Consider the following 25,341-nt stretch of genomic DNA (forward strand, 5'->3'; position numbering starts at 1 on the left):
ACTAGAAAGAAATCCCGATGTCACATAAACGTTCGTATACCCATCCCCTTAATGGACACTTCAACAAGGAGGCCTCGCCTTTAACCTCCAACACTTTTATTCATGAAGAATAACTGTTGTTCCTCCTACAAGTAAATGTGTCCCCCTTGACGCAGATGCCAACAAGACACTCAAGCCACCTACTTGTTCCCGTTGAGATATTCATAAACTTCACCAATCAAATATAGATGCTTACAAGCATATTACAAGTTATTGCCCTACTCCTGCCTCAAATAGCCGAACATATAACATCGTCATCTTAGCTACAACCAACACCTCAATCACCACTAACATCGACACATTTCGAAGTCTCAATACTAGATGCAATACCAATACATCAAGATAACCCGAGATCTATATAACTGCTCGTCGAGGAGGTTTCCCACTCCCCAATAGCAAAATTCAGTGCACCACCATACAAGCATTTCGCTCTACTTAATTTGAGATTCGATCAGTGAATTCAATGGACAACACCTTAATGGATCGACTAAGGCAAATAGATCAACGTTTAAACGAAATACGATGGGAATTCCAACAATTGAAGGAGGGTTCAATTGATATCACTCTGGATCAATCCTTATTCACACAACACATTCAAGAGGAACTGATCTCATCCAACTTCTACCTCCTATCACTGAAAACCTTTGACGGTAATATCAACCCAGTTGAATAGTAGCCTTTTGCATTTGGATGTCCCTTTAGGTATTTCATGCACTTTATTGTGCCGAACATTTCCAACAAATTTCGAGCACTTTATTGTGTCTTAGCATTTTCAACAACATTGAGGGCCTCGGTGCAAAAATGGTATACTCACTTAAAGCCATTCTCAATCAGCTCCTTCACTCAGTTAGCAAAGAAATTTAAACTTTACTTCTTAGGAAATATACATATGAAGCCTTCGGTTATCATATTACGTGAACTTAGACAAGGGAAGGAGGAGACACTCTCTAGTTTCATCACTCGATTCATTAATGAGATTCAAGATATACAAAAAGTCCATCTATCACTTGTGATTCAAGTCTTCACGAGGAGACTAAGGTCCTCTTGGCTTTTTTGGTCATTAGTTGAAAGACCACAAACAACCCTACACAAGGTGCTATAGAGGGCTAATCAATTCATTGCAGTTAATGTGACGGTCTCTAGTAAACGTTAGAAAACATATAAAAGGTCATGACTAGAATGGTCACCATTAGTCCCTACTCCAAAGTCACAATGATGGAGAAGCCCTAACTAACTTGAGTTGCCTCATTTGAGTCCCGAGTGTTAACCCCCCTTAAAATATTAAAAATCAAGGTCTTCCCACAGATAATAGAAAAAAGGATTCTTATAAGACCCCACTAGAAAGGAGAAATAGATCTAAATATTATCGCTTCTATTGCGACTATGGACATGGCACATAAGATTGTCAAGATATGAAGAAGCAAATCAAAGAGCTTATTCATTGAGGGCACCTTGAAAAATTTATCCAAAGATCTCAAGAACCTTCACCTCGACCTCGAGGCCCAATCGAGAAGCAGATCGATGTCATTGTTAGGGTATTCACTTTGAGAGAAGATAGTATCTCAGATCATAAAGCTTATGCCCAAGCCACCATCATAAAGTCCCAAGGTTAGAAGATGACTCAAAGATATCAAAGGCAAATGAATCAAAATACCTCAATCCGAACCATGACGATGCCCTGATGGTATTTGTAAGAATGATCAACGCCCGAGTAAAAAAGGTCATGATAGACATAGAAAGCTTAGCTAACATTCTTTACTTTGATGCGTTCTAAAAACTAGGGGCGACATCACATGTGTAGCGGAAGAATAGAAAATAAAAACCTCAAATTTCTCAAAAACGTATTCATCGTTGTGCAAAAATTGGTGCGTAAAAACTTGCAAAACTTAAAACCACGTGTGAAATAGTTGTGTTACCTAGGGAGATCGTATATCCCTGAATCCCTGTAGATCTATAGGAGATGATCCACACAGTAGGACTACGACGACACTCCTCTAATCACTACTAAAAAAATCCACACTTGCTATTTGAGGAAGAGAAATAGATAAGAGAATAGAAGGTGGGAACTAGGAAGCCTCTGGCCTACAGGTCTTTGGTTCCCTCCTATTTATATAGGTTCTCTATCTACTTAACCCTAACGGATCATACCATATTGGGTATTGGATCTCCATCCAACTACTCAAGCCTCTTAGATTAATGAATCTATATCCAATAATCTCTCATCGGCTATTATTGGATCTCATCCATATGATCTAATAATTCATGGACTTATTGAATATCTAATAAGATAGGGGCTCCGACGGATATATCATATTCGAACATATACTTGTCACAATACCTACCATATATGTGTGACCCTCTAGGCTCAATATCGAGCTGGCCATGAGTCATACATGTTAAAACTTCTTATGGCTCAGTAAATTATTATCTTCATAATAATTCACTCGACTCATCGACTACGGACGTACAATACCATGCGATCACCACACAAAATCCACATTGCCCTTCATCCACCTACATGTTTAGAGAATCAAAATAGAGAAACGTAAACCTCCATCTCTTTTATTATGATAAAGAAGAGAAATGTGAACTCTCTTCTCTCCTTTTATGATAAGAAAGATAATCCTAAACCTCATTTTCCCCGTTTATAACAAAAGAAAGTAATCATAAACTATTTTTTCCTCTTCCAAAGGTATAAAAGTGTATCCTAAATAAGAAAAAAAGTAACTCCTTAGGTAAACTACTCTAATACATATTTGAAAGCCTTTTTGCTAATTTGAGCGTTAGAGGGATCGGGCCAATAAACCACCCAACCTTGGTCTTCGTACAGATGACACTTCGAGGAGTACAATGTTTCAACCGAAGCTATCTCAAATCCATCTCGAAATCACCTTAGAAGCTATCTCAGATCCATCTCAGAGTTATCTTGGATCCATCTCAGATCAATCTCAAATACACCTTAGAGTCATCTTAGACGATTTCACCTTCGAGCTATCACATAATCTTTTTGAAGCACAATATTCCTTCATCACAAATACGTCGAGCATTTCTATGTATATGAGTTTGGGCAAAGTCGAGTTGATTAAAAGGTTAGTGACTTTTTCCCCTAACAACTAACAATCATCCTTCCAATAATTTAAGGTCAATAATCTTTTTATAAATTTTCTTTCGGGGAGATTTTTATACCCAAACCCCTATTATTTATAATAAAAACGGAGAAGACTCGTAAAAATTAAAATAAATAGTTACAAAACACAATGGCCGGAAAGCCGGAATGAGATTTCTATGTCTCTAAATAACACAAAAGTGGAGTCATAATTTATGATTTCAGAATACTAATAATATTACCATCATAAATTTTGACATGAGTCGAATTTATTTAACTAGATAAAATTATCGGCACTACCTTATATGATACTATCATTGCAGACAAGCGATAATATCATCAAGTTGATAGTACTCTAATCTTAGAGTAATACAAGGCCAAGTGTTTGGACCAATAAGATGCCCAAAGTGTTTGCCCAAATATGGGCCAACCCAACTTTAAACCGAATGATAATACATGAGTTCTATTCCAAGCGGATAACAATCTCCTTTGACCTATAATCATTTTGACTAAAACTTTGACACAATAATAACTCTTCTAATACATTGTGACGAAACGTTCGATGTTTCGTCGAGTCTTCCAACACATTGATCAATCTTTCAATTCAATGTTCAATTCCCGACTCAATAATTTTTTAACACGATGATTGATTTTTCGATTCGGCATTTGATCTTATGGGGTTCGAATCTTTAATCAAAATATTTTTTATATCACTTATATCAATAAAAATATCGTAAAATTATTAATTAATTTTATAATCTAAATTCAAGATTCAACAAGAAATTTATAATGATAAATATTTTTTTACTAATCCCAACCCTGCAAGTCTCTGACCGGCCGGCCCAAGCGGCCCCTCCCACCTGCGTTATGTTGGTGCACGGCAGCCCACCACCATTCCCATCACCCACCACCACCACCACCACCAGCGACCAAGCATCGTGGAGACCGTGAGGATGCGAAAGCCCCGCACGCCCCTCCGTTCCCCCGCTGCCACCCTCCCTCCCCGTTGGGCGTGCCCGCAGCGTCCTCATGATGCGCGGGCCCCACGCCATCATCCATCCGTGACCACTTTATCGAGATCGCCGTCGCGCCCACTCCCCCACCGTCCATTTCATGCTCCGCTCTCCCTCTTCTTCCTCTCCCCTTCGTCTCGAAGAGACCTCTCTCCTCCACCCGAACGAAGCCCTAATGGCCCCTGAAGTGGCTCCTTCCACCTTTCTCCCGCTGCTCTAACGCGGCCTCTCTCCAAGAATTCCCTCCCTTCTCCCGGTGCAAAATGGATATTGAGGTGAGGTTCTGATCCCCGTCCCTGCCTCTTGCCTCGCTTCATGGATTGGCTTCCTTAGCTCCTTCGGTGCAGTAGCCGAAGTAGACTTCCACAGGTAATCCGTCCTGATTTCCCTTTTTTCTTCTTTTCTTCTTTCGAGGCCGGCGAATCTTCACCTACGAGCGTGTTTTTCTGTCTAAAGCGCGATCAAAGATTGTCAACTTGGCAAAAGTCGGCCTTTTTTCGTGTGTCCCCCCTGATATGCTTCGTTCCTGCTTGGAAGTTTGCTCTGTTTTTTGCGTAGATGTGATCAATGTGTTTTGCCCGTGAATCCTTCCAAATTTTGAGGACCCGTCGGGTTGGTCCGGAATGTGTTCATCTTTTTGGGGGGTTTGAATAGTTACTGTAGGTAGTTGTTGTCGTGCACTAGAAAGGGGTTTCCCCTGTTGCGTTACTGCCCTGCTGCATTTCTCGTGCTGAGTGAGCCACCTGCTGATGTATAATGTCGTATAATAATCAGTGATATCATGTGTGGTATACTGACACTGCATGAGACATGCAAACCCTAATATGTCATTCCATTACTAAATGATGATCAGGAGGGAGTCTGCAATTCTTTCCTCTTTCTCTTTCTTTACGGAGAAGATTTGGTTGCTCTACTCAGGTGCTTCCGTAGTTGACTATAATATCTTCTTTTTTCAAGAATTTGGTATGGTACAGTAATGCTTTTATTAGATCAAGTTCAGTGACTGAAATCACATTCTCCGTATAGACAAAGGTGTAAGTGTAGTTGCATTAGGGCTCACTTGGTGTAGGCCCTTGCACTAATTATTGTCTTTTCCTGATGAAGGTGTCTAATTTTCTGCGTTCTTAAGCTTGCTGTTTCATTTAGTTCAACAGAATATTTTTTGGAAATGTCCTTTAGGAATGGACGATGAGCTAATCAATCACCATATTGAATTTGAAGATGTGAAAGCAGAAGTTTCGTTGGACCACATGGATATCATTACCTCTCTAGATGAAGACACCAAAATGATTTTAACGCTAGATGAAGGAAGGATAGTTTCATCTCAAGGTGATATGATCCTGGAACCATACGTGGGAATGGAGTTTGGATCTGAAGAAGCAGCAAAAACATTTTACGGTCTATATGCTAGGCATGTGGGTTTTTGTGTCCGCATCAGCAGGTACACCCGTTCAAGGCGTGATAACTCTATTATTTCCCGTAGAATTGTTTGTTCCAGGGAGGGTTTCCGTGAAATTCGTGCTAGTGAAAGTCTTTATGGTGAGCAAAGAAACCGACAAAGAGTGGCCACGAGAGTTGGTTGCAAAGCGATGATCATGATAAAAAAAATAGACATAGGGAAATGGATTGTTACTAAGTTCATCAAGGACCATAACCATGGTCCAGTGCCTCCAAGGAAGGTAGAAAATAGGACAGTGCACAAGGATGATGAGTTGGTAGAGAAAGTGTGCATCACTGAAGGAGATTCTGTCCAAGAACCATTTGAGGGAATGGAATTTGAGTCTGAAGAGGCTGCAAAGTTATTCTACATTTCTTACGCTAGGAGCATGGGTTTTCGTGCACGTATTAGTAGGTACTGCCGTTCAAGACGTGATAATTCAATCATTTCTCGACAGATAGTGTGCTCAAAGGAGGGTTTCCGTGAAGATCGTGCAAAGAAGGAGATAACAGAGGAGGGAAAAGTTAAGCGCCCCAGAATGATAACGAGGATAGGTTGTAAGGCTATGATCATAGTAAAGAAGATGTCTGGAAAGTGGGTGGTAACAAAATTTGAGAAAGAACATAACCATGTTTTGCCACCTTCAAAGAAGGATCCCTGTCATGCTGGAAAATTCAGCAATTCACAAGGGACTGGTAGAGTGTCTAACGAGACGGAAATTGATCGGTTTTCTACTGGTACAAAAGGCAACTCTCAAGAATCCCTAACTGTTCTGTACAACCAGTTATGCTATGAAGCAATTAAATATGCACAAGAAGGTGCAACCACCGAACACACTTACAATGTGGCAATGGCTTCTCTAAAGGAGGCTGCAGAGAAGGTTGCTGCAGCGAAAAGGAATGCCGGAATAACGGCACAAACAGGAGTTGCTAGTGGTAGAACCAGACAAGCATTTCTTGTTTCCACAGAAAGTAGCATTGGTTCTTTGGTCCAAGTCAAATCATTTCATAATTTGCAATCTCAGGATAAGGCACGGGAACTCAAGCCTCAGAAACAGCCTGTTAATTTTGTGCTTTTACCCTCTGGTTTCCTGACTGATTCAAATTCATCTACTTGTTCTACTGAGGCTCCATTCGTTTTTAATGTTACTGCAGACTGTTTACATGGAACCCAGCCCATCCAAACAGTGAACATAACCAACCCTAATACTGTATGCAAACTGTCAAATAATACCACCATACTGTTTCCAGAAAGGTTGTTTGGAAGTGATTCAGAAGGCTCTGATTTGCCAGAAGAAGAGAAAGTGGAGCTACATAAACTAGATACAGCCCCTGAGATAGCTAAATCTCACCAGAAGTCTCAGGTTTTCTTCATTGACCATAGCATTTCTATGATGCACTTTTGTTTTATAGATGCCTTTTTCTCTGAATATGCATTATTTACTATAACTATTAAGTCAAAAACTTGCTGATTTGTAAAAATTGAAGCAACTGTTGTAAATTTTGTCAATCATAAAATCAACTAATAAATGCTTGAGATTATAGCCTGTAACAAGAGAAAATTTCACTTTAATGGCATAGAATCTGGAGTAGCTTCACTATTGTTTTTTAATCTCATTCTTTAAGCTTATCTTGTGGAGAATCTTGATAATATAATTGAATAATTTTCCATCAAAGTAGTTTTAACAATAGCAACCTACCATGTTTTCATGGTATATAATAACTTGTCCCTCCATCTAACTTTCATCTTTTTTCTTGTGAGGACTTGTGTATTATTGTAAAATCATAATGCTATTACAATGTCAGCATAGCTTCTTTCCCTCTGTCTTTATTTCCAGTTTTGTTCCTATTCCTGCTGCTTACATCTCATGACAATTTAACCTATTAAATTTGCAGAAAAATGGAGCTGGCTTATCTAGTACAACTCAGTCTAGTGGTAAGAAAATCAGCATGGGTTCCTCTGAAGTAAAGCTTGGCTATCCTGCACTTCCAGTGACAGTTTATATGCCTGTGGTTGGAAGCATTGCAGAAACTTGTGCAGGTAGCTATATCATCTTTTCTAGCTTTCTGTGTATATGTAATCCTGAAGATAGATTACCAATGTGATATGTATCTTCCTTTATTGTTATGAGGAAATTACTTTAAAATATCAAAAATGAGATATAGATTTACTGAATTAAACTGAATGTAAATAATTCTCCATAGTTTTCAAATTTTACAGCACCATATAAGTAATAGCTTTTTATTCCATAACTACTGTATACATTCTTTGTTGGTCTGTATCTACCAGTATATCTTGATTTTGCACACAAGTATTTACCTCTATTTGAACATGATAACCACTTGTCTTTCATAAATTATCATCCTCTTTTTGCAATAACCTGGAGTGTATACTCTACATTGTAACTATTTGATTTGCAGTAAATAAGATGGCTTCATGTTGTTTTGTCTATAATTTCCTGTTTCTGTCTAGTTGCAATGACAAAACATGTATCAAGGATGCTGTGTATATATATACATGTATATACATGTAGACATACGTATACATAGACATGCATGCATACATATATATATGTATATCTATATCCATATGCATATGTAAATGCATATGTGTATATATATACATATACACATACACACACACACACACACACACACACATAGATTTTGAAGTTTATGCCCATCATAGGAACATTAAAACCAGCAACATTGTAGTACTTGGTTCTTTGCCCATTCTTAAAAGCGGCCTTGACATTTGACTTTTATCACAAATACAAGAAGTGTTGAGAGACTTAATAAATACTTCCTACTCAAGTTTCAGTCTTATAACCTTATTTCATTCTTTATATAGTCATACTTGCTCGGCATCATTTCTTTGGAAAATGTAACTGTAACTTCAAGTTGATTGGACTTTTAAATTCTTAATTCAACATCTGCTGTGAAAATAATCTCTTTGAAGGATTTTTTTTGTTAATTCCCATACCAATGATGTGATATAGGATATGTCAGTCAGCATGTTACAGCAATGGAACTGACCTGGATACAATATCAACCGTATATGTTGGCACACACTCGGCACTGCATCAGCCTCTGGTTGTGTATTGGAAAGAGTTGTGAAGTGAGATGATTTGTTTCTGGATAACTTCTTAATAAAAAAAGGGTCAATATTTTCTTTGCCTTTTGTATCTTTTGTGAATGTTGTGTTTCTACTGAACATCTTAACCGGGAACATGAAGATACAGAAATTAGCCTTATAAAAAATAAGATTGATTTCCCTGAATGACACATACAAAATTCTGAGTCAATTCATGCATGTAATATTTTATTTGACAATAGCTAGCAATTTTCGCTAGAATTAGAACCGGGAGAATAATAGTGATTCTAGCTCAAGGTATGGTCATCAGGTCTAACTCAAGGTATGATCATCAGGGACTAATGTAAAATATCATGAAAGGATAAAGCAGGTAATAAAAAGAGCATTCACAATAATGGAAACATGTTACTTGTGGCGCAGAGGTGGAACTTTCATTTTCATGGTTTGTGAATTTTGTAAAATCTCCCAACTTAACTAAAATTATTTTAGAATAAAACAAAAAAAAAGGTATCTGTTTCGTCTACCACATGAGAACTGACTTGATAGCAGGTGGCATTTTATTTGTAGCAGTCTTGTGTCTTTGCCCTCTAAAATATAATCCAAGCAAGAATCCTAGGACTATAAAACTAAGCGAATGTGGAGCCCTTTCATATTGTTATGATGGTTTTGGTGTCAATCCATGATTCCAAGTTAATCAGGCTAGAATGGTAGCAAGAGTGAGTAAAAGCTAATCAGTTTACAAGTTGTACAAGATGCCATTAGCAGCTTTCTCAAATGTGTATCTCTATTTTCTGATTGTAAGATTCTGTGTTTTTATGTTTATCTGATCAAAGTTTAAATTAGAGCAACAAGTTTCAGTGGAAGTTTTGTTTCTTAAAATGTGATAGATTATTTGAACTTTAAACGATTGCTGAGACAGGAACCCCAGGGCCAGGCACCTCTTATGCTCTTTTAGCTACTCCAATTGAAGCATTGTCTGTTTCTGCTGGGCCTGTGGAATTTTGCAGACAATCACAGGATGGAAGTCCTCAGCTAGCAAGCAAGAGTAGCACAGTGGCTCTGCTTCCATCACGAGGAAATCCATTACATCCTAAGCCATATGCAGGTCCCAACCCTGAGGTGCATGCAACTGCTGTTGCCTGCGGTGCCCGTGTAATCTCCCCCAAGGCAGCAACATCACTGATCAAGGCCATTGAAGCAAGGATAAGATCCTCTGTGGCCAAATCAAAACTTGCTTGTGGCTTTAGACTGTTGGATTCCGAGTTGACAAGTCCTGAACCCTGTAACGAGGAGGGCAAGACAAAGCAGAATCCCATGAATGTCATGTCACAATGGTTGGAAGGGAGTTCTGAGGAGTCGAAGGATGATGGATCTGCTGCTGAGGCAATGGAGTTGGCGGTTGAAGCTGACCATCCAATTGCAGGTGCTGATGAGCAGAAGAACCAGTCACTTTTTGAGGGGCAGATAGGCTTGTTGGACCCAATAGGAGCTGCCGGTGATATGACCATCATTTAGGAGTGACTGAAGTTCCACATCGAGTTAGAGTTTCTAAAACTTCTAATGCTACATATTCTCATGTACACATTTGAGAGATTTGTGAGCTGAGAAGGGCATGTTGTAAAGAAAAAAAAAAACTTACCAATGTTAACATAGTTGAGCTAATCTAGTGGACTGGAGAGGTAGGTATTTTCACTGTTACATATGAAATAGGTAACATTGTCCTTACATTAAAGTTGTAAGTGCACTAAAACTAGGTGTCTGGAATTGTGCTTCACTGGAATTGTCCAGGTTGTTGCTTGATGAACATAGCCTGAACTATCCATCATGATTCGAGCATATCGAATGCCTAGCTGAAACTGGGGTTAGTAGACAAGTTTGTGTTGTGTCACTTGCAGCAAACGTTAACATCTTTTTCTAGGAATGTTGCTGTTCTTATAATGTAGTGGAGTGCAGACTGAAAATTATGTTGTCTGGCCCGTGACTAATTATAGATTACTTTATCTAGTTAGATTTATTTAAAAAAATTATATTAAAATTCTTGTAGTTATAATGAAATATTTAATTTTATTTATCTTAACGTTATTGATTTTATTAATGAAAGTACGAAAACAATGGATAAAAAGATAATTTTAACATTCTAATTATATTTTTTGTGGTGACAGACGATGATGACGTTGACGGTCGTGAGTGATTGTGGTGGATGAGAAAGAACGACGGTGAGAGGTGAGACAATGGGAGAGAATGATGCTCGATGTCGATACTTTGCATTTGCATCAGTGCTGATACAGATGCAAGCATTTGTGTCAGTGTCGATGCAAATGTTTGAGTGACCCTTTCGTCTCTCCGTATTTGCATTGACACTGACACAATTATTGAGCAATGTAGAGTGTCGATATTTGCTTGTCCTCTTCCTTGTCTCCCTTTTTCTCACCTCTAGTTGTCGCTCTCCTTCATCCACGACAACCACACGTGGCCCCTAGCGATGTCATCATTCGTCGTCATTGAAAACGCATCTTAGATATTGAAATTATCCTTTTATCTATTATTTTCATACTTTCGTCAGTAACACCAATGACGTTAGGATAAATAAAACTAAATTGAAACAATTTCATAACTATAAAAATTTTAATATAAATTTTTATAAATTTAACGTACGGGCTCGCACCAGATTAATCAAGATACTAAAAATGTCTAACTCTATAATTAACGCACGGGCTCGTATAGATCTTACATTAATGGACACAAGGAAGCTACAAAGTGACTGTAGGCAAAATGTATGAAAAAGATGATAATTTGTGGAGAAAACATAAAGCAGATTTTTGTGTCTTTTTTTTTTTTTTTTTTTTTAATTTCAGAGGAAGATTTATAGCATAGCCTACATGTTGCAAGATATGCAGTGAACAAACACGATTTGTCTGCTTCCATACTCTTTCCTTAATGTTGCTGATGCCCATTAAAGTAAAAATGATAAGAAAAACAATATTATATTAAACAGCCTACAAGAAAAAGTTATTTAAACATGAATTCAAATGTAAGACTTATTACATGTATAATAATGCACTAATCACTCAACAAAGATGATGCACGTTCTTTCATAAGAATGTGATATGTAACATAGCAATAAGTCATGAAGCCTATAAATTTTCAACTCCCATACACAATGAAGTCAAACTCTCAAATTCCATACTGGCTGCATCATTCTGAAGGCCAACTTCTACAGATATCCGTAACTAGCAAGAGAAACTACTGATCAGCAAGCTATAGAGAAACAAGTTGAGAGCACAGATATTTATCAAACACAAACGTTGGAGCTGAATAAAAGCTTCTTACAAGAAGAAAAAGGGGGTGAAAAGAAAAATGAAAACCAGTATATCCCAAAATGCTGAGCCCTCGTATGAAAGAGTCTGTACATAGATGGGGATATATATACCTTCCACGCATCCCCAAATGAAACAGTATGACAGTAATGATGGTCTGTAATCTTGAAAGAATTTTTGAATGGAACATACAATGCAATCTCAATCGTGCTCGCCCAACCTTGAGCAGCTGCTATGCTATCTGAAGTGTTATAGCATTTGAACTTGTCCTATGTAAAGTGCTTTCCTGGAAATATAAGAACAGTTAGGAAGGAACATTAAATTGGAACAACACGACTGCCATAAACCAATAGTATGAAGTTTTTTATTGAAAGAAACAAGTCATCTTAGAAAGAATCCTGTGCCAAGAAATTTGGTGCCGTAAACCAAGAGCGTCCACAATCAAGTCAGAACCTACACTCTGAATTGTCTATATTTGGGTTGTGAGTAAACAAATTCCATGAAGGTTCCAGGAGTCCACCTTCAGGGAAAACCACAAGTTGCTATGCATAATTGATCAACAATTTCAAGAGTTGGTGTTGTTTTCACTAAAAACTGAAGCATGATAAGATAAATGAATATGCAATTTAAAAGTTCCGGGAACCAACGATTTAACAAGCCTAATAGAAGAGATATGGATCAAGCCTAAACAACTTGAGCAGCAGGGTCTATAGTTTAGTTAGTGGTTCCGACTTCCCAAGTGAGCAACTCAGACCAACTCAAAAAGTAACCTTTTTAGTCCAAGTACTTAAATCTTTGCTATCAGATTCCCATATTGATGAATACATTTGCATTTTAATGTATCTAGAGCACAAAAATAACTGAACAAATTCAATATGTAACCAAACTTGTGTCAGTATAGGTCCATGAATGCTTGTTCACTGACCGATCCATGTTGCAGCATTCATAATGCCATTCTAATAGCTCCAAGAGCAAGGTTGAATGTCATAGCAAGTACAACTTTGATCTATGTACTATTAATACCACCGATCAGCAAGTTTATACCATATAAATATTGATACACAACTGTGCATACACATAAAGATAGGGATATATGTTATATAGGATTTACAAATAATATGTACATTACTAGAGAAAAAAGGACAAACATATGTGCATATATATGCTTACAAATGGAGAGTTGTATCCTTGTCTGCATACAGTTATTCCTAAATAGATTCTCCCACCCCCTTGTCATGCACAAAAGTGACCACAAATATTAACATAAATAACAATGTAAAGGCCATTAGAAGAGAGGCACCTTGCAAAAGATGCATGTTCTCTGTTAAGCGAATAATGGCATCAAGGTTGCCTGAGAGTTGCCATCCTTCAGGATAAACAAGATCTCCACCTTCTAAATGGAGGTGCCAATTCATGATCCTTGAGCAATCATTTGGTAAGCCTTCCATTTGACTTTCATCCTCTACTATCTGCTCTATAAATGTAGTCTCCTGCAAACAAATGGCATTTAGGTACTTCACAATGCTAATAAAGAATTCAAAACTTGCCAGAAGGGGCAATGATGCTGGAAAGGACAATGAAGTACACACACGCACATCAGTAAATAGTTAAAGTTGTTTCATTTAATCACAAATTAAGTCAAAGGGATACGGAAAGAAAGGGTTGACATACCCTTGATGCAGTATAAAGTATAAACATAAAAGACAAACTAGATGATCATAAAGCTCCTTAGGTCCACCTGATGGTATATAACCAAGAATAGAGAAATAGTATTATACATCCTAGACAAGTAAATAAAATTTATTTTTTAAATTAAAATTATGCAAAATACTTTTGATTTATGGAAATTACTTTGGTCAGGATGGGATACATCTTTTAATTCATTACCCATGATCTAAATTTGCTATTACATGGACACAAATGCACTTGAAGCCCCATTTGAGCAATGTACTGATACATGGGCCAATCTAACTGTTAAACAGGATCCATACTAAATTGAGAACCACCCACCACAATGTAACCAGTGGTCTTTAATTGAGTGGGAACAATCCACTTGGTTCAAAAACTTCTATGCAACACAAACTTATATTATGTTGTTGAAAATGATTTCTATAGACATGCCAACCTGTACCATGTGCTGGTTCTTCCTTGGATAGACTCTCCAAAAAGCATCATCGACTCCAACTAATACATACATCGGCTCACATTAAAAGAAAAGAGCATATTCACAAACAGTTCATTCATTATGACTTAATCTTAGTAAGATTCAAAGGGAAAAGTGCCATGAGTTAAGATACACACATCTGATCACAACTCAAATCAAACTTAACTCAGAGTACCAAGGGACCATTATACCGTAGTTTTCTTTGCTAGGGTTATAACCAAAAACAGAAATTTCTAGAGATACCTATGCAATAGTGTGAGTCCATGTATGCATAGAGCTTTGCAATCAGTTTAGCCACTTTAGGAGTTCTGAAATTCAGAAAACCAGTTTGGCCAGACATTCAATTTACTCAAGCTGTCATTATCTCAATACATGCCATAAACCTGCTCAAGATGGAACCTAATACATAAATGATTGACAATAATACTATAAATATTTTTATCAGCAAGTTCTTATAGATTTAGGTAGAAAACTACTGAAAATGGAAGTTTGAATCTTCTCAAAATGTTTGTATCTCACCAGATACAAACACCAATCAGCTACTTTTCCCAATTTGTATCTCACCAGATATACAAAATTTTATGAAAAAATGGCATAAATACTAGAAACACAGTTAAGAAAACATATTCGTTCAATCCTATTGTCTCACAAATATAGTTGATCAAGATAAAGTTTGAATATGCTAGCTTGTAAGGTGATAAAACCTATAAGGTCATACCATGAAAAGGATTTCTTTTTTCTTTTTGTTGAATAAAAACACTGCAAATATAATATCTTCCAAAGAAGCATAAGAGCCAGAGGGGAAAAAAAATGAAATATTGCAATTTAAAAGTGACATATAATCTGTTTACATCAAAACAAATATCAGAAGTAAAGAGAGAACATTCTCTTGCACTTCGCCTTATCCAGAAGATCATAATGTAAACAGACCATTCCAGGCTCACACAACAACATAAATGACTGATAACATAACGGTATTTTTCTCAGTTTTCCTTATTAAGTTAGTTATAATATACTCTTCTGTCACTTCTGCTCTAAAAACTTTACTCTGCAGTTTTAACAAGATAAAACTAGAAAGGAAAAAGTGTACCTGAAAACCCTCTTTCACCGTGTCTAGCTGCCTAATGGCATCTGAGTTTGGACGATGCCATCTTTTGTAGTCCCAGAGTATGGTGCTATTGAATGCAAATCCAGACATATCAACATGAAATCTCCTAAGTCTCTTGCTTTTCTCATTAGTGTGCCATCCGATTACTTGACTTCCATTGCACACTGGGCCTTCCAATATTGCCTTATTTTTGCTTTGAGAAAGCATTGCAACAGGCCAAACACCAAATCTCCTAAAATAACAAATAGATCAGTTTTCTGGTACTAAATTGACAGCTAGGAAAGATAATTACGTGAATTTCTCATGTACCAGAGGTACTGATCATCATTATGAGCTACGATAGGCAATGTGTGATCAGAATTCAGAACCACAAAATGCTATCAGACCTGATCCTTTTGTTTCATGGATCTTCCTGTGTAAGAACTCACACAATTGCAGGTCCGATCAAGTGTGTTTCAAGTAAATATTTAAACAACCAGGTTTAAAATCAAGAAACAACGTTGTTTGCTTTGGAAATTTTATTAAAAAAAGCGGACTGTTAAACTGGCCTGTTTGATGCATGTCAGTTTCAGATCGTGGAGATCAAATGCTAGCAGTACAATGTGACATTTGGGTCAGCCCAATTTATTGAGATAGTGGAGTAACTAGACAATATTTCAACTCTTGCACTCTATTATTATCACCACAGACTGAGAAACTATTAAAACCAACAAATAAAGTTACATGGAAAGAAGGCTATACTATGCAACATATCACAAATTTTTTTAAAAAGAGAAATCTTTATTTCAATTAAAAATCAGTGGACAAATGCATGAGAACTCTCATCAATTTGGATCCATATCCTTACATGCCAAGAGGCTATTTGCCTGACCTGCAATGAGCTCTACCAAACTTGTGGAAGAATAAACAATCAAATATCATAATAAAGCAAAATGAAGGTGCTTTTGTTTTTTCATATATTTGATATTTTGCAAATTGGTTAAAATCAAAGAAAAGAAGAAAGACACTAAGCTAGTATGTTTTTAGAATCCAATCATACATCTATCTCTTTCTTGCATTTTTGGAAGGCCACAGAATACGCTGATAAGAGCATTATATACTGTTATAGAGTATCAGAGCATGACTATCCCGTGTTTTTTATTGATGAAGTATCCATGGACGAGACAACTAGAATCAACATCATTTTTGACAAGATCGAGGAGAAGCCAGGACATGTTATCAACAACATGCTTTTGTCAATGATCAGAGAATTGAATTGAATATGCAACCATGACTCGTATTAGAATTCTCGCCTAATTTTAAAGTAACAACTAACAACTACAAATTTAGAGCAAAATAAGTTTCTTGGAATGGAAAACTTATATAAGGTGCAGGAACAAATTTAGAGTAGAATTCTACTTTCATGTATCCAAAAAGATTTGATCATATGTCTCATTTGTCCAATCTTCGACAATTCTTGTTTGCTCTAGTCAACTAGTTAAGGGTCTAGTTACATATTACCCTATGTAGTTAGACATTTTTAATATCCCGGTCCCTAGACTTAACAAATTTACATTAGTATCCTTATTGTTATGAAAATGAAACATTTAACCTTATATACCTTAGTGTCATCGGCTTTTACCAACAGAAGATATAACATGTTATAGCACGTGTGGAATTATTGATTTTGTCAATGGCAAAATGGTCATTTCAGGCACTAAATAAAAGGTGGAAGAAAGGGGTCATTGGCTCAGGTGCACGATTGGTTTCTTCCCCAAATCAATCTCTTAGAGTTTCTTCCCCCAAAGTGATCTCTTAGGGTTTAGGGCAAAGCTCCTCTACAACACTGTCACGGACAAACTTCGAAACAGGATGTTTGATGTAATGCTTATGTATGTCCGTGTCTTTTGACATGTTCATGCCTTGTACAGCATATAGAGGGGCAGTCGAAGGCTTAATAGTCCCATTTTAGTTGGGTTGGTGGCCTCTTTAGGCTTGTAAATAAAGGTTGTGTCATGTGGACACGTGCGAGAGATTTTCGGTCTGTAATAGACCATTTTACCCTTTGTTGTGCCACTGTTCAGAGCTTGTAAAGTCTGTTTGTAATTTGCATTGTCTATGAAGTGTTTTTCGGAGATGTTTGCTTGTGGATCCCGATTGAGGTGTTCTCTCTAGCCCGTTCTCTCTTTTGTTGGTCCTAAGGGACAAATGGGAGACTTCGGGGAGGATGACCTTTGCGGACGGACACGCAAGGGTGCCGCACGACTTAGGCAAAACCAGCTAAGTCCGTGACAGATGGTATCAGAGCGGGACAAGCACTCATAGAAACACTTAGCATGCAAACGTGGGGGACCTAGCGGGGCTGCATTGAGGGCAGTCAGCACACGCGCGACCGTTTGGGGGAAAACGGGCATGGAGATGTAGGGAAAAGGAGTCGCTCAGAGGAGCGGGCATCCGAGATTGGCATTCAGAGGAATGGCCAACCCTTCGTGCAAGAGGCACCACGAGAACAGGCAAGCTTGGAAGAATGTGGAGCGCACAAAGGTTGGGATGGTTGAGTTTGAGCTACGGCTCAACGTTGACAACTATACTTGATAGTGCTCAAGGCAAGCGAGGCGCTTGGTAAAGGATGAGACCATCCAAGGTGGAATGAGTTGCTCAACGACCAAAAGAGTTATGCAAAGCTCACAGAGGTGAGGGGAATTGCTAACTCGAAGAATTTGGTACTCATGCATGGGCTTGTATGCGGACGATGGAATGTTCGCGGCCATCCCAAGGCGACCGAAACTCGGCGCCATGGAGCATTGAAACTTTCTCTTCTGCATGTGAAGGATACGTCCGTAAGAGGCTGAAGTGTGCAACGAGTTTAGCATGTTGCTAGGCCTTGTGGGGTGCAGCTGGGACTGAATTGACGGGGAGTCGCAATCTAGCAAGTGTGTTTGCATGAGGCAGAACAATGCACAGTTTGTTTAGCAGATCGGAGTAGTCCAAGGGGATGGTGGTCTCCGAAACGAAGAGAGATGTTGCTCCAATGGGACAGTTATCCAGGAGGGATAAGTCCCGGCTCTCCAAAGGGAGAATCATGTGAGACAGACCTCACATGTTGAGGAGGAGTACCTCAACAAACAACAACTCCACGAAGCTCGATGGACTGAGCAAGCGGCGAGGAGTCATCGCATGATCTCGCTTGAGAGAATGCATTGGTGGATGCATTACGAGATCAAGTGGGGGAGCGACCCAAAGCAACTTAAATGAAGGCACACTTGGAGTCGATATGGAGATCGGACTCAAGGGAGGGCTGACCCGTGGAATGGTGGGCGCGAGGGCCACCATCAACTCAATGCAAAAACGAGGAGCGGAGCAACTTGGGGGTAACTTGGCGAAGTACTCAAGCCGCTCGAAGGGAGCCAGCATAGAAGTTGGAACATGGAGCAGAGGCACAGTGCTTTCCTTAGACAGAGGTCAAGGACATGAACTCTTGCAGAGGCAAGAGTAAGATCATGTTGTTCCATGGGTCCTTCATTCTGACGGAACGGACTCATCTTGCATGGTGCCAAAGACGAAGGGAGCTTCGGGGCACATGCACCTTATCTCGGAGGAGCATTTGATGGAGGAACTAAGGCGACTCAATTTGCGGAGGCGAAGTTGAGTTCAGAAGGCCTTAGCACGGGGCAAGAGGACGCAGAGGCGGGTACTCTTGAAGAATATGCCACAGTGTTGTCATTCAAGTTGCCATGAAGGAAGCGGTGCGCAGCGGAGATTGTGCTGGTAGGAGCAGAGGCCCAGGATCCAGATAATGGTGCACAAATTACAGTGAAGTCGGTGGACTTCGGGAGCTACTAGGCGACGGACTGTCCTAGAGCGGTGCTTCATCTAGGTGTGACCCAAGAGTGGGTGGATGAAGGTCGATTGCCAAAGGAGCGAACAAAATCGAAGGTGGAGGAGACCTTGCGATGTATTGGCAGAGGCCACACACGGAGGGTTCACAATTCGAGTTTTTCCACAAGGATCAGAATGCAATGGAGATGTCACCAGGCGGCGACATGGTGCAGCGGATCGTGGTGGAACAGTTCGTGGCAATACGATACACACGACTTAGTCCCGGGAGGGACTAGATCATATGGAGGTATGATCGGGAGCTACTGGGAGCTCCACTTCGGTGAACAACACGACGGCAAGAAGGGCTATGGATTCAAGGAGTGAAGGTCATGGTACCGCAGAGGCGGGTCTTCCGTGCGTGCATCGAATTTTGCATCGGATGAAAACCTTGGTCATCAGCATATAGGGGCTAGGTTCCACCAAGGGAAAAGTTCGAATGCAAGTACCAGTGAGTTCCATGGGAGGAACTTAATCATGCAGAGGTATGATCGAAGCAGCTGGAGAGTTGGACTGCTCCAGAGCTCATATTCGCTTAAGGGAGCCCGGCAAGTCAGAGGACAAGGCCGAGTAAGCGAACGTTGCTACCAAGGAAGCTAAGGAGAACAGAATCGGTGCAAACCCTACAACGTGATGGCAGAGGCCATGCATGGGAGTTGCAGTCTGTCTTTCCATCGACCAAACAGACTGCTTAGATAACACAGAGGTGTTGAAGCAGGGGGTCGAAAGGAGCGAGGAAGCGACGATGAGTCCAGAGGGACTTAGCTACCCAAAATCAAGCATAAGTTAGAATGGAGGTGGACTAAGAGGAGTGCCACGGAGACATATCTACTGATCGTGAAGAAAAGGGATGCAGATACGAGGCGACGGATAGTAGGGCCATGGGCATGGCAGCGCCATGGTACCGCAGAGGCGGGACTTCCGTGAAAGTCATTGATCCCTTCCTCTCATGGAGGGAGAGCGCTTGGTCGTGAAAAGGGTCGAGGAGGTGGAGAATGCAGAGACAATCTCCAAGTACCGAGACAAGGCTGAAGGGCAGAGGCCGAAGAACTTCGTAAGACCGGTGTCAATGTGCTTCTCATCAAGATAGCCGAAAGTGAAGGGCTTCGGGTCATGCAAGAGTGCATAACCAAGGAACGAAGCAGGCAGTACGCGGTACTGTACCTTTGCTACTCAGTGGAGTAGGCGGCAGGGTTGATGGAGAAGACGGTACAATCCCAGAGGCGACCAAACCTATGAGAGAATTACTCCAAGTTGGGGTGGAAACTTCCTGTATTCCAGAAGTTCAATGGCATTGAGAAGGTGAATCTCAACGCAAGGAGTGCAAACACTTCAAGTGCTTCAGAAGTGTGAGCAAAGAGCAGGCGAAGGCTAGTAACCAGCTCGATGCATGAAGTACAACCTCGAGGAGGCGGGCGAAGTCAAGTAACCTTTGCCTTCTCAACTCTTAAGAGAATGGGTGAAACCGAGTACCCCAATTCTCTTATCTATCCAGCAGAGGAGCTCTGCATAAGTTCAAAGACCCTTCGAAGATAATGGAAGACAATAGTTGTCAAATCCTCACCAATGGTGATCAGTGCTACTGAGAGTAGATTGTCCGCTTCATTTCCCAACGAAATGCCAATCGAAAGCGGAAGTGATGCGAACCTACTTGGATGTGACAACAAAGTGTAAGAAGAGTCAATGAGCAAATTTTGTGGAGGAAGGACCCAAAACTTCAGAAGTTTGCGAGACGATGCTCGTTAAAGCTTTAACAAGCATCCACCCAGTTCAAGCAGCATGAGGAATTTGAGAGACTGGCGCAGTAAGGATGGTCTTTTCCTTCATTTGGGGGATCCGCATGAATCAATAAGGATCAACACAACTCAGCCAACCCCACACCAGAGTCAGAGTCATTGGTGAGTTGAAGCAGCATGGCAGATCAAAGGTTCGACTACTAAAAAACAGCAGCGGAGAGCAGCAAGGAGCCAAGAGGCGCATTGTAGCTGGAGTAGAAGATTGAAGACTCAGCAAAGGCGAGGAGTTGTAGTGTCGACAAAGGCTTCAACAAGGACGTCGAAGAAATAAGTGGGGGAGAATGTCACAGACAAACTTCGAAACAGGATGTTTGATGTAATGCTTATGTATGTCCGTGTCTTTTGACATGTTCATGCCTTGTACAGCATATAGAGGGGCAGCCGAAGGCTTAATAGTCCCATTTTAGTTGGGTTGGTGGCCTCTTTAGGCTTGTAAATAAAGGTTGTGTCATGTGGACACGTGCGAGAGATTTTCGATCTGTAATGGACCATTTTACCCTTTGTTGTGCCACTGTTCAGAGCTTGTAAAGTCTGTTTGTAATTTGCATTGTTTATGAAGTGTTTTTCGGAGATGTTTGCTTGTGGATCCCGATTGAGGCGTTCTCTCTAGCCCGTTCTCTCTTTTGTTGGTCCTAAGGGACAAATAGGAGACTTCGGGGAGGCTGACATTTGCGGACGGACACGCAAGGGTGCCGCACGACTTAGGCAAAACCAGCTAAGTCCGTAACAACACGACATTGTTAAGTTAGTCCTAAACCCTAAGAGATCGATTTGGGGAAGAAACCAATCATGCAGCTGCCTAAGCCAATGGCCCCTATCTTCCACCTTTTAATTAACTCATAAAATGATCATTTTGCCATTGACGAAATCGATAATTCCGCACATACTATCACGTGTTGCATCTTTCGTTGGTAAAGCTGATGGCATTATGATAGATGGGGTTAAATGTTTTGTCTTCATAACTATAGGGATGCTAATGTAAATTTTGTAAGTCTAAGAATCAGAATGCTAAGGAGGTCTAATTACAGGAGATAATATGTAATTAGCCCCTAGTTAAGACATCTTAGGTTATTTATTCAACTACACTATAATGTTATTTGGTAGCTTAGGCCCACCAGTTTCAGAATCTAACTTTTTCCATGTGATTATTGATGTATATTATTCTCTATGCTAATTTGGCCATTTATGAGACACATGAAGATGGACCACATAGCTCATAAGCTTCTCTCTCAAATTGCACATATTCTTCCTTTTTTCAAAATATCCACTTTGTATTGGACTGATACTTTTACTCGGATCACATACTCAAGATTGACACATTCATCCTCTAAAAAAAATTGCATATCGCAAAGATGTTGTCAAAAAAAAAAAAACTGTTCCAAAATCATCTTTATCCAGTGGTTGGCATGCTCATGCAACTACTTAGTCATAAACAATAAATAGCAAAGTTGGATATGTTTGTTTATTATTCTTCATACATGTTCATATCCTACTCCAGTTAGTTTCATGAATCAACTTTTAAAATCTTATTCATTATTCTCTTTATCTCTATCAGTCACTTTGCCCTGGAAATTTTTATCACTGAAACCAATATCATATCTAACAATTTTGACAATACCACCAGTCACCAGTGACTCAAATGATCTCAAGTTATCGCCATATCAATGGCTTTCCCTTTGATTGCTTTGAACTCTAGTCACAAGACCATGATTTGTAGTTTATTTCATTTCATTTTCCATCACCAAGCATCTGAAAAAACCATATAGCTTGATGTAGCCATCTATGGTACTTCTTCATCACCAGTTAACATATTGATTCATTTAAATCACATATTCTCCTTCAGTTTCATTTGCTTCCATTAAACAAAGGAATTCTTTCTCGATTCCACTCATCGAGCATGCATCAGTATCAAATCAATTTAATTTTTACTGTTTCAGCCCAATAAGTTCATCTGTTGAGGAAATAAAGTTAAAACACACTAATCTAAAGCTAAGAAAGTAGTAATTTTTTATGTGAAATCTTGTTTTGACACTTATGGTGGCACAAAGGACATACCTGATCTCCCTCAGTTCCTCGAACAGCTCGAGCGAGTAGATGTTATCGTCGTCCGCAAAGTACACGATCCCATCCAGACGATGCCGCTCGATGTGCTCAAGTGCGGTGTTCCGCTGGTGGACACCTCTGTCCTTGATATTGGTCGAGTTCTTCTTGCAGACGAGATGCCTGTACACGACGCCAGTGCCCATGAGAATCTCTGCGGTCTCCATCGAGGCCGCGTTCATCTCCACCACAATCCAGAGGAGGGGCGGCGGGACCAGCCGCAGCGTCTGGCCCAGGCGGCTAAGGTAGTAGCTCTGGGAGGCGTGGTTGTATGTGGGCGTCACGACGATCAGCAACTTATTCCTGGGCGGCGATGGATCCGGTAGGTCGTTCGGAAGGGGCTCGTCGTTCGAGTACCGGTGGCCGTCATCGGATCGCACGATCTCGATCTCTGCGTCGCCGGGCCGGAGGACTGCCGCGAGATCACGGCGCGGAAGGCTACCGTTACGGCTGATGGAGGGCGATGAATCAAAGGAGAAGTGGTGGGGCCGCAAGACGAAGTCGTCAACCTCCGCGAATGGGTAGAGGCCGAAGACGAAGCCGAGGAGGAAGAAGAGGAGCAAGCGGGAGAGGTACCTCTTCCATGAATTGTGGTGGTGCTGGTGCTGCTGCGGCGGCAGCGGCTTGCCACGGAAGGGCTTCCGGAGGAAGACGCCCTCGAAGAGCCGGCGAACCGCGAAGAAAGAGCAGCAGGAGTGGGGGTGATGGCGACTGGTGGAAATGCAAGAAGGGAGGGTGTGATTGTGGAGGGACCGATCGTTGTGGATGTGGCTAGCCGCCGAGAGAGCTCGACGGAAGGACGCCATGGCTCAGACGCATCAAGAAAGGAAGCAATTGATGAATTGGATAGAGAAAAGGAAGAGGGAGAGGAAACGGAAGGCTTAGATCTGGTGGGTTAAGATAGATAGGGGCAAGGGGAGGAAAGAAGACGGAGATGGGAGATGGACGATGGATTGGGTGGGAGGAGACCTGGATCGCCCAAACGGTGGCCACGAGTGCCGGGGTTCCCCCGTCGCTACATCACAGCTCGGCAGTGGTAGTGTGAATCGCCTGGAATACCGTCGTACGCCACAAAGTTGGAGAAAATACAAGAGATGGAGGGGCGGAACCGGGTTTTCGCTTCTTATTGCTTTCTCCGCCTCAAATGCGGGTCTCACCTGAACCAGATTCAACGCGCATCCCTAAGGCATCGGTACCGAAGCTCTCACCGGCCGCCGCCGCTCCCCGAGCGCTGGTGCGGAGACTAGTGATCTGCTTCCAGAAACCGGCACCGTACGCCTGACTGATCCAGGCTTCTCTATTAGGGGTACGCCGCGACCAGAGGAACGTGGCTTCGCCTGTGACGGTTGTTTTGTCTTCTTCTTACATTTTTCTGACCGTGTATGACATGATCCATTGATGTTCCACGCTTACCGGAATGACAGTGCAATGGTATACATTTTAATCGAATTTGGAATGAGTTAGATTAAGAAAAAAAAAGGGGTGCAAAGTTCATCTTTAATTTTGGGTTCTCAGCTGTCGATAGAATTCACATCTAAGCATAATAGCTATCTAAAGACGAAATATTGGGGGGCGGGGGGGTGTAACCAGGACTCCCATTTCCAAATTCAATTGTACAGTGACGTGACTAATCGTCTTTTAACGTAGCAAAAATAAAAACTGTTGTCAGGAGAAATGAGGAGAGAGTTCGTACTTCAAATCGAGGCTAAATCCAAATACAGCTTGATACCCAAAGGATGAAATTTTAATAGATGCACCCCTTCAACCCATCATCAGCAAAGGGCGAAGAATATAAAACTATCAATACGATTATTTATCGAAAGAAAAAAAATAAAAATTAAGTTTTAAACTCAAAAGGTTCTACAAGTTACAGTTGAAAATAACCAATAAACAAAAACATATGTTTATACCCAATGAAGTGTATTGATAAAGCTTAAATATTTTAAATTTTGCACTAGCATTTATGATAAGTATAAACATGCAATCCACATCATGCTTAAATTAACTAGTATAAATAGTTGACATATATAGACAAATATAAAAAAAAATAATCATGATAATAAGGAAATAATATGCACAATACCATAAGAAAAACTTTGTTATTGATTGCACATATGCACAACATGCATGGAAGTCCTGCAATTTTATAGCAAAAAATACTTGAGACACCAACGATACTATGCATTATTGTAGGTATGATAAAATACGATTTTGTATATCGGTCCCATTCGTGCATCACATTTATTTCATGTCTTTTCCATAGTTTATTGCCAGCATGAATAACTTATAGAGATAATGTACCAAATATGCCT

At 40.2% G+C, this 25,341-nt stretch overlaps 2 protein-coding genes across 5 annotated transcripts; one reads left to right on the forward strand and one right to left on the reverse strand.

The window, feature by feature from the left end:
- The first annotated feature begins 4,048 nt into the window (after positions 1–4,048).
- Positions 4,049–10,463, forward strand: LOC135638991 (uncharacterized). 4 transcript variants are annotated; one of them, XM_065152641.1, is made up of 4 exons: positions 4,049–4,527; positions 5,338–6,959; positions 7,492–7,636; positions 9,609–10,463. In XM_065152641.1, the coding sequence occupies exons 2-4, from the start codon at positions 5,340–5,342 to the stop codon at positions 10,202–10,204; spliced, it is 2,361 nt and encodes a 786-aa protein (XP_065008713.1). In that variant the 5' UTR covers positions 4,049–4,527; positions 5,338–5,339; the 3' UTR covers positions 10,205–10,463. The 4 variants fall into 4 exon arrangements, with proteins under 4 accessions (XP_065008713.1, XP_065008715.1, XP_065008714.1 ...); XM_065152643.1 differs by having other exon boundaries at positions 5,380–6,959; XM_065152642.1 differs by having other exon boundaries at positions 4,049–4,433.
- Positions 10,464–11,757: 1,294 nt separating this feature from the next.
- Positions 11,758–24,982, reverse strand: LOC135638304 (probable beta-1,4-xylosyltransferase IRX9H). Its single transcript, XM_065151375.1, has 4 exons — positions 22,985–24,982; positions 15,261–15,510; positions 13,307–13,496; positions 11,758–12,292 (listed from the first exon to the last, which is right to left on the reverse strand). Exons 1-4 carry the CDS (start codon positions 23,833–23,835, stop codon positions 12,276–12,278), a joined length of 1,308 nt encoding a protein of 435 aa, XP_065007447.1. The 5' UTR covers positions 23,836–24,982; the 3' UTR covers positions 11,758–12,275.
- Positions 24,983–25,341: the final 359 nt, after the last annotated feature.

This window comes from Musa acuminata, chromosome BXJ3-5, assembly GCF_036884655.1.
Source record: "Musa acuminata AAA Group cultivar baxijiao chromosome BXJ3-5, Cavendish_Baxijiao_AAA, whole genome shotgun sequence".
NCBI lineage: Eukaryota > Viridiplantae > Streptophyta > Magnoliopsida > Zingiberales > Musaceae > Musa > Musa acuminata.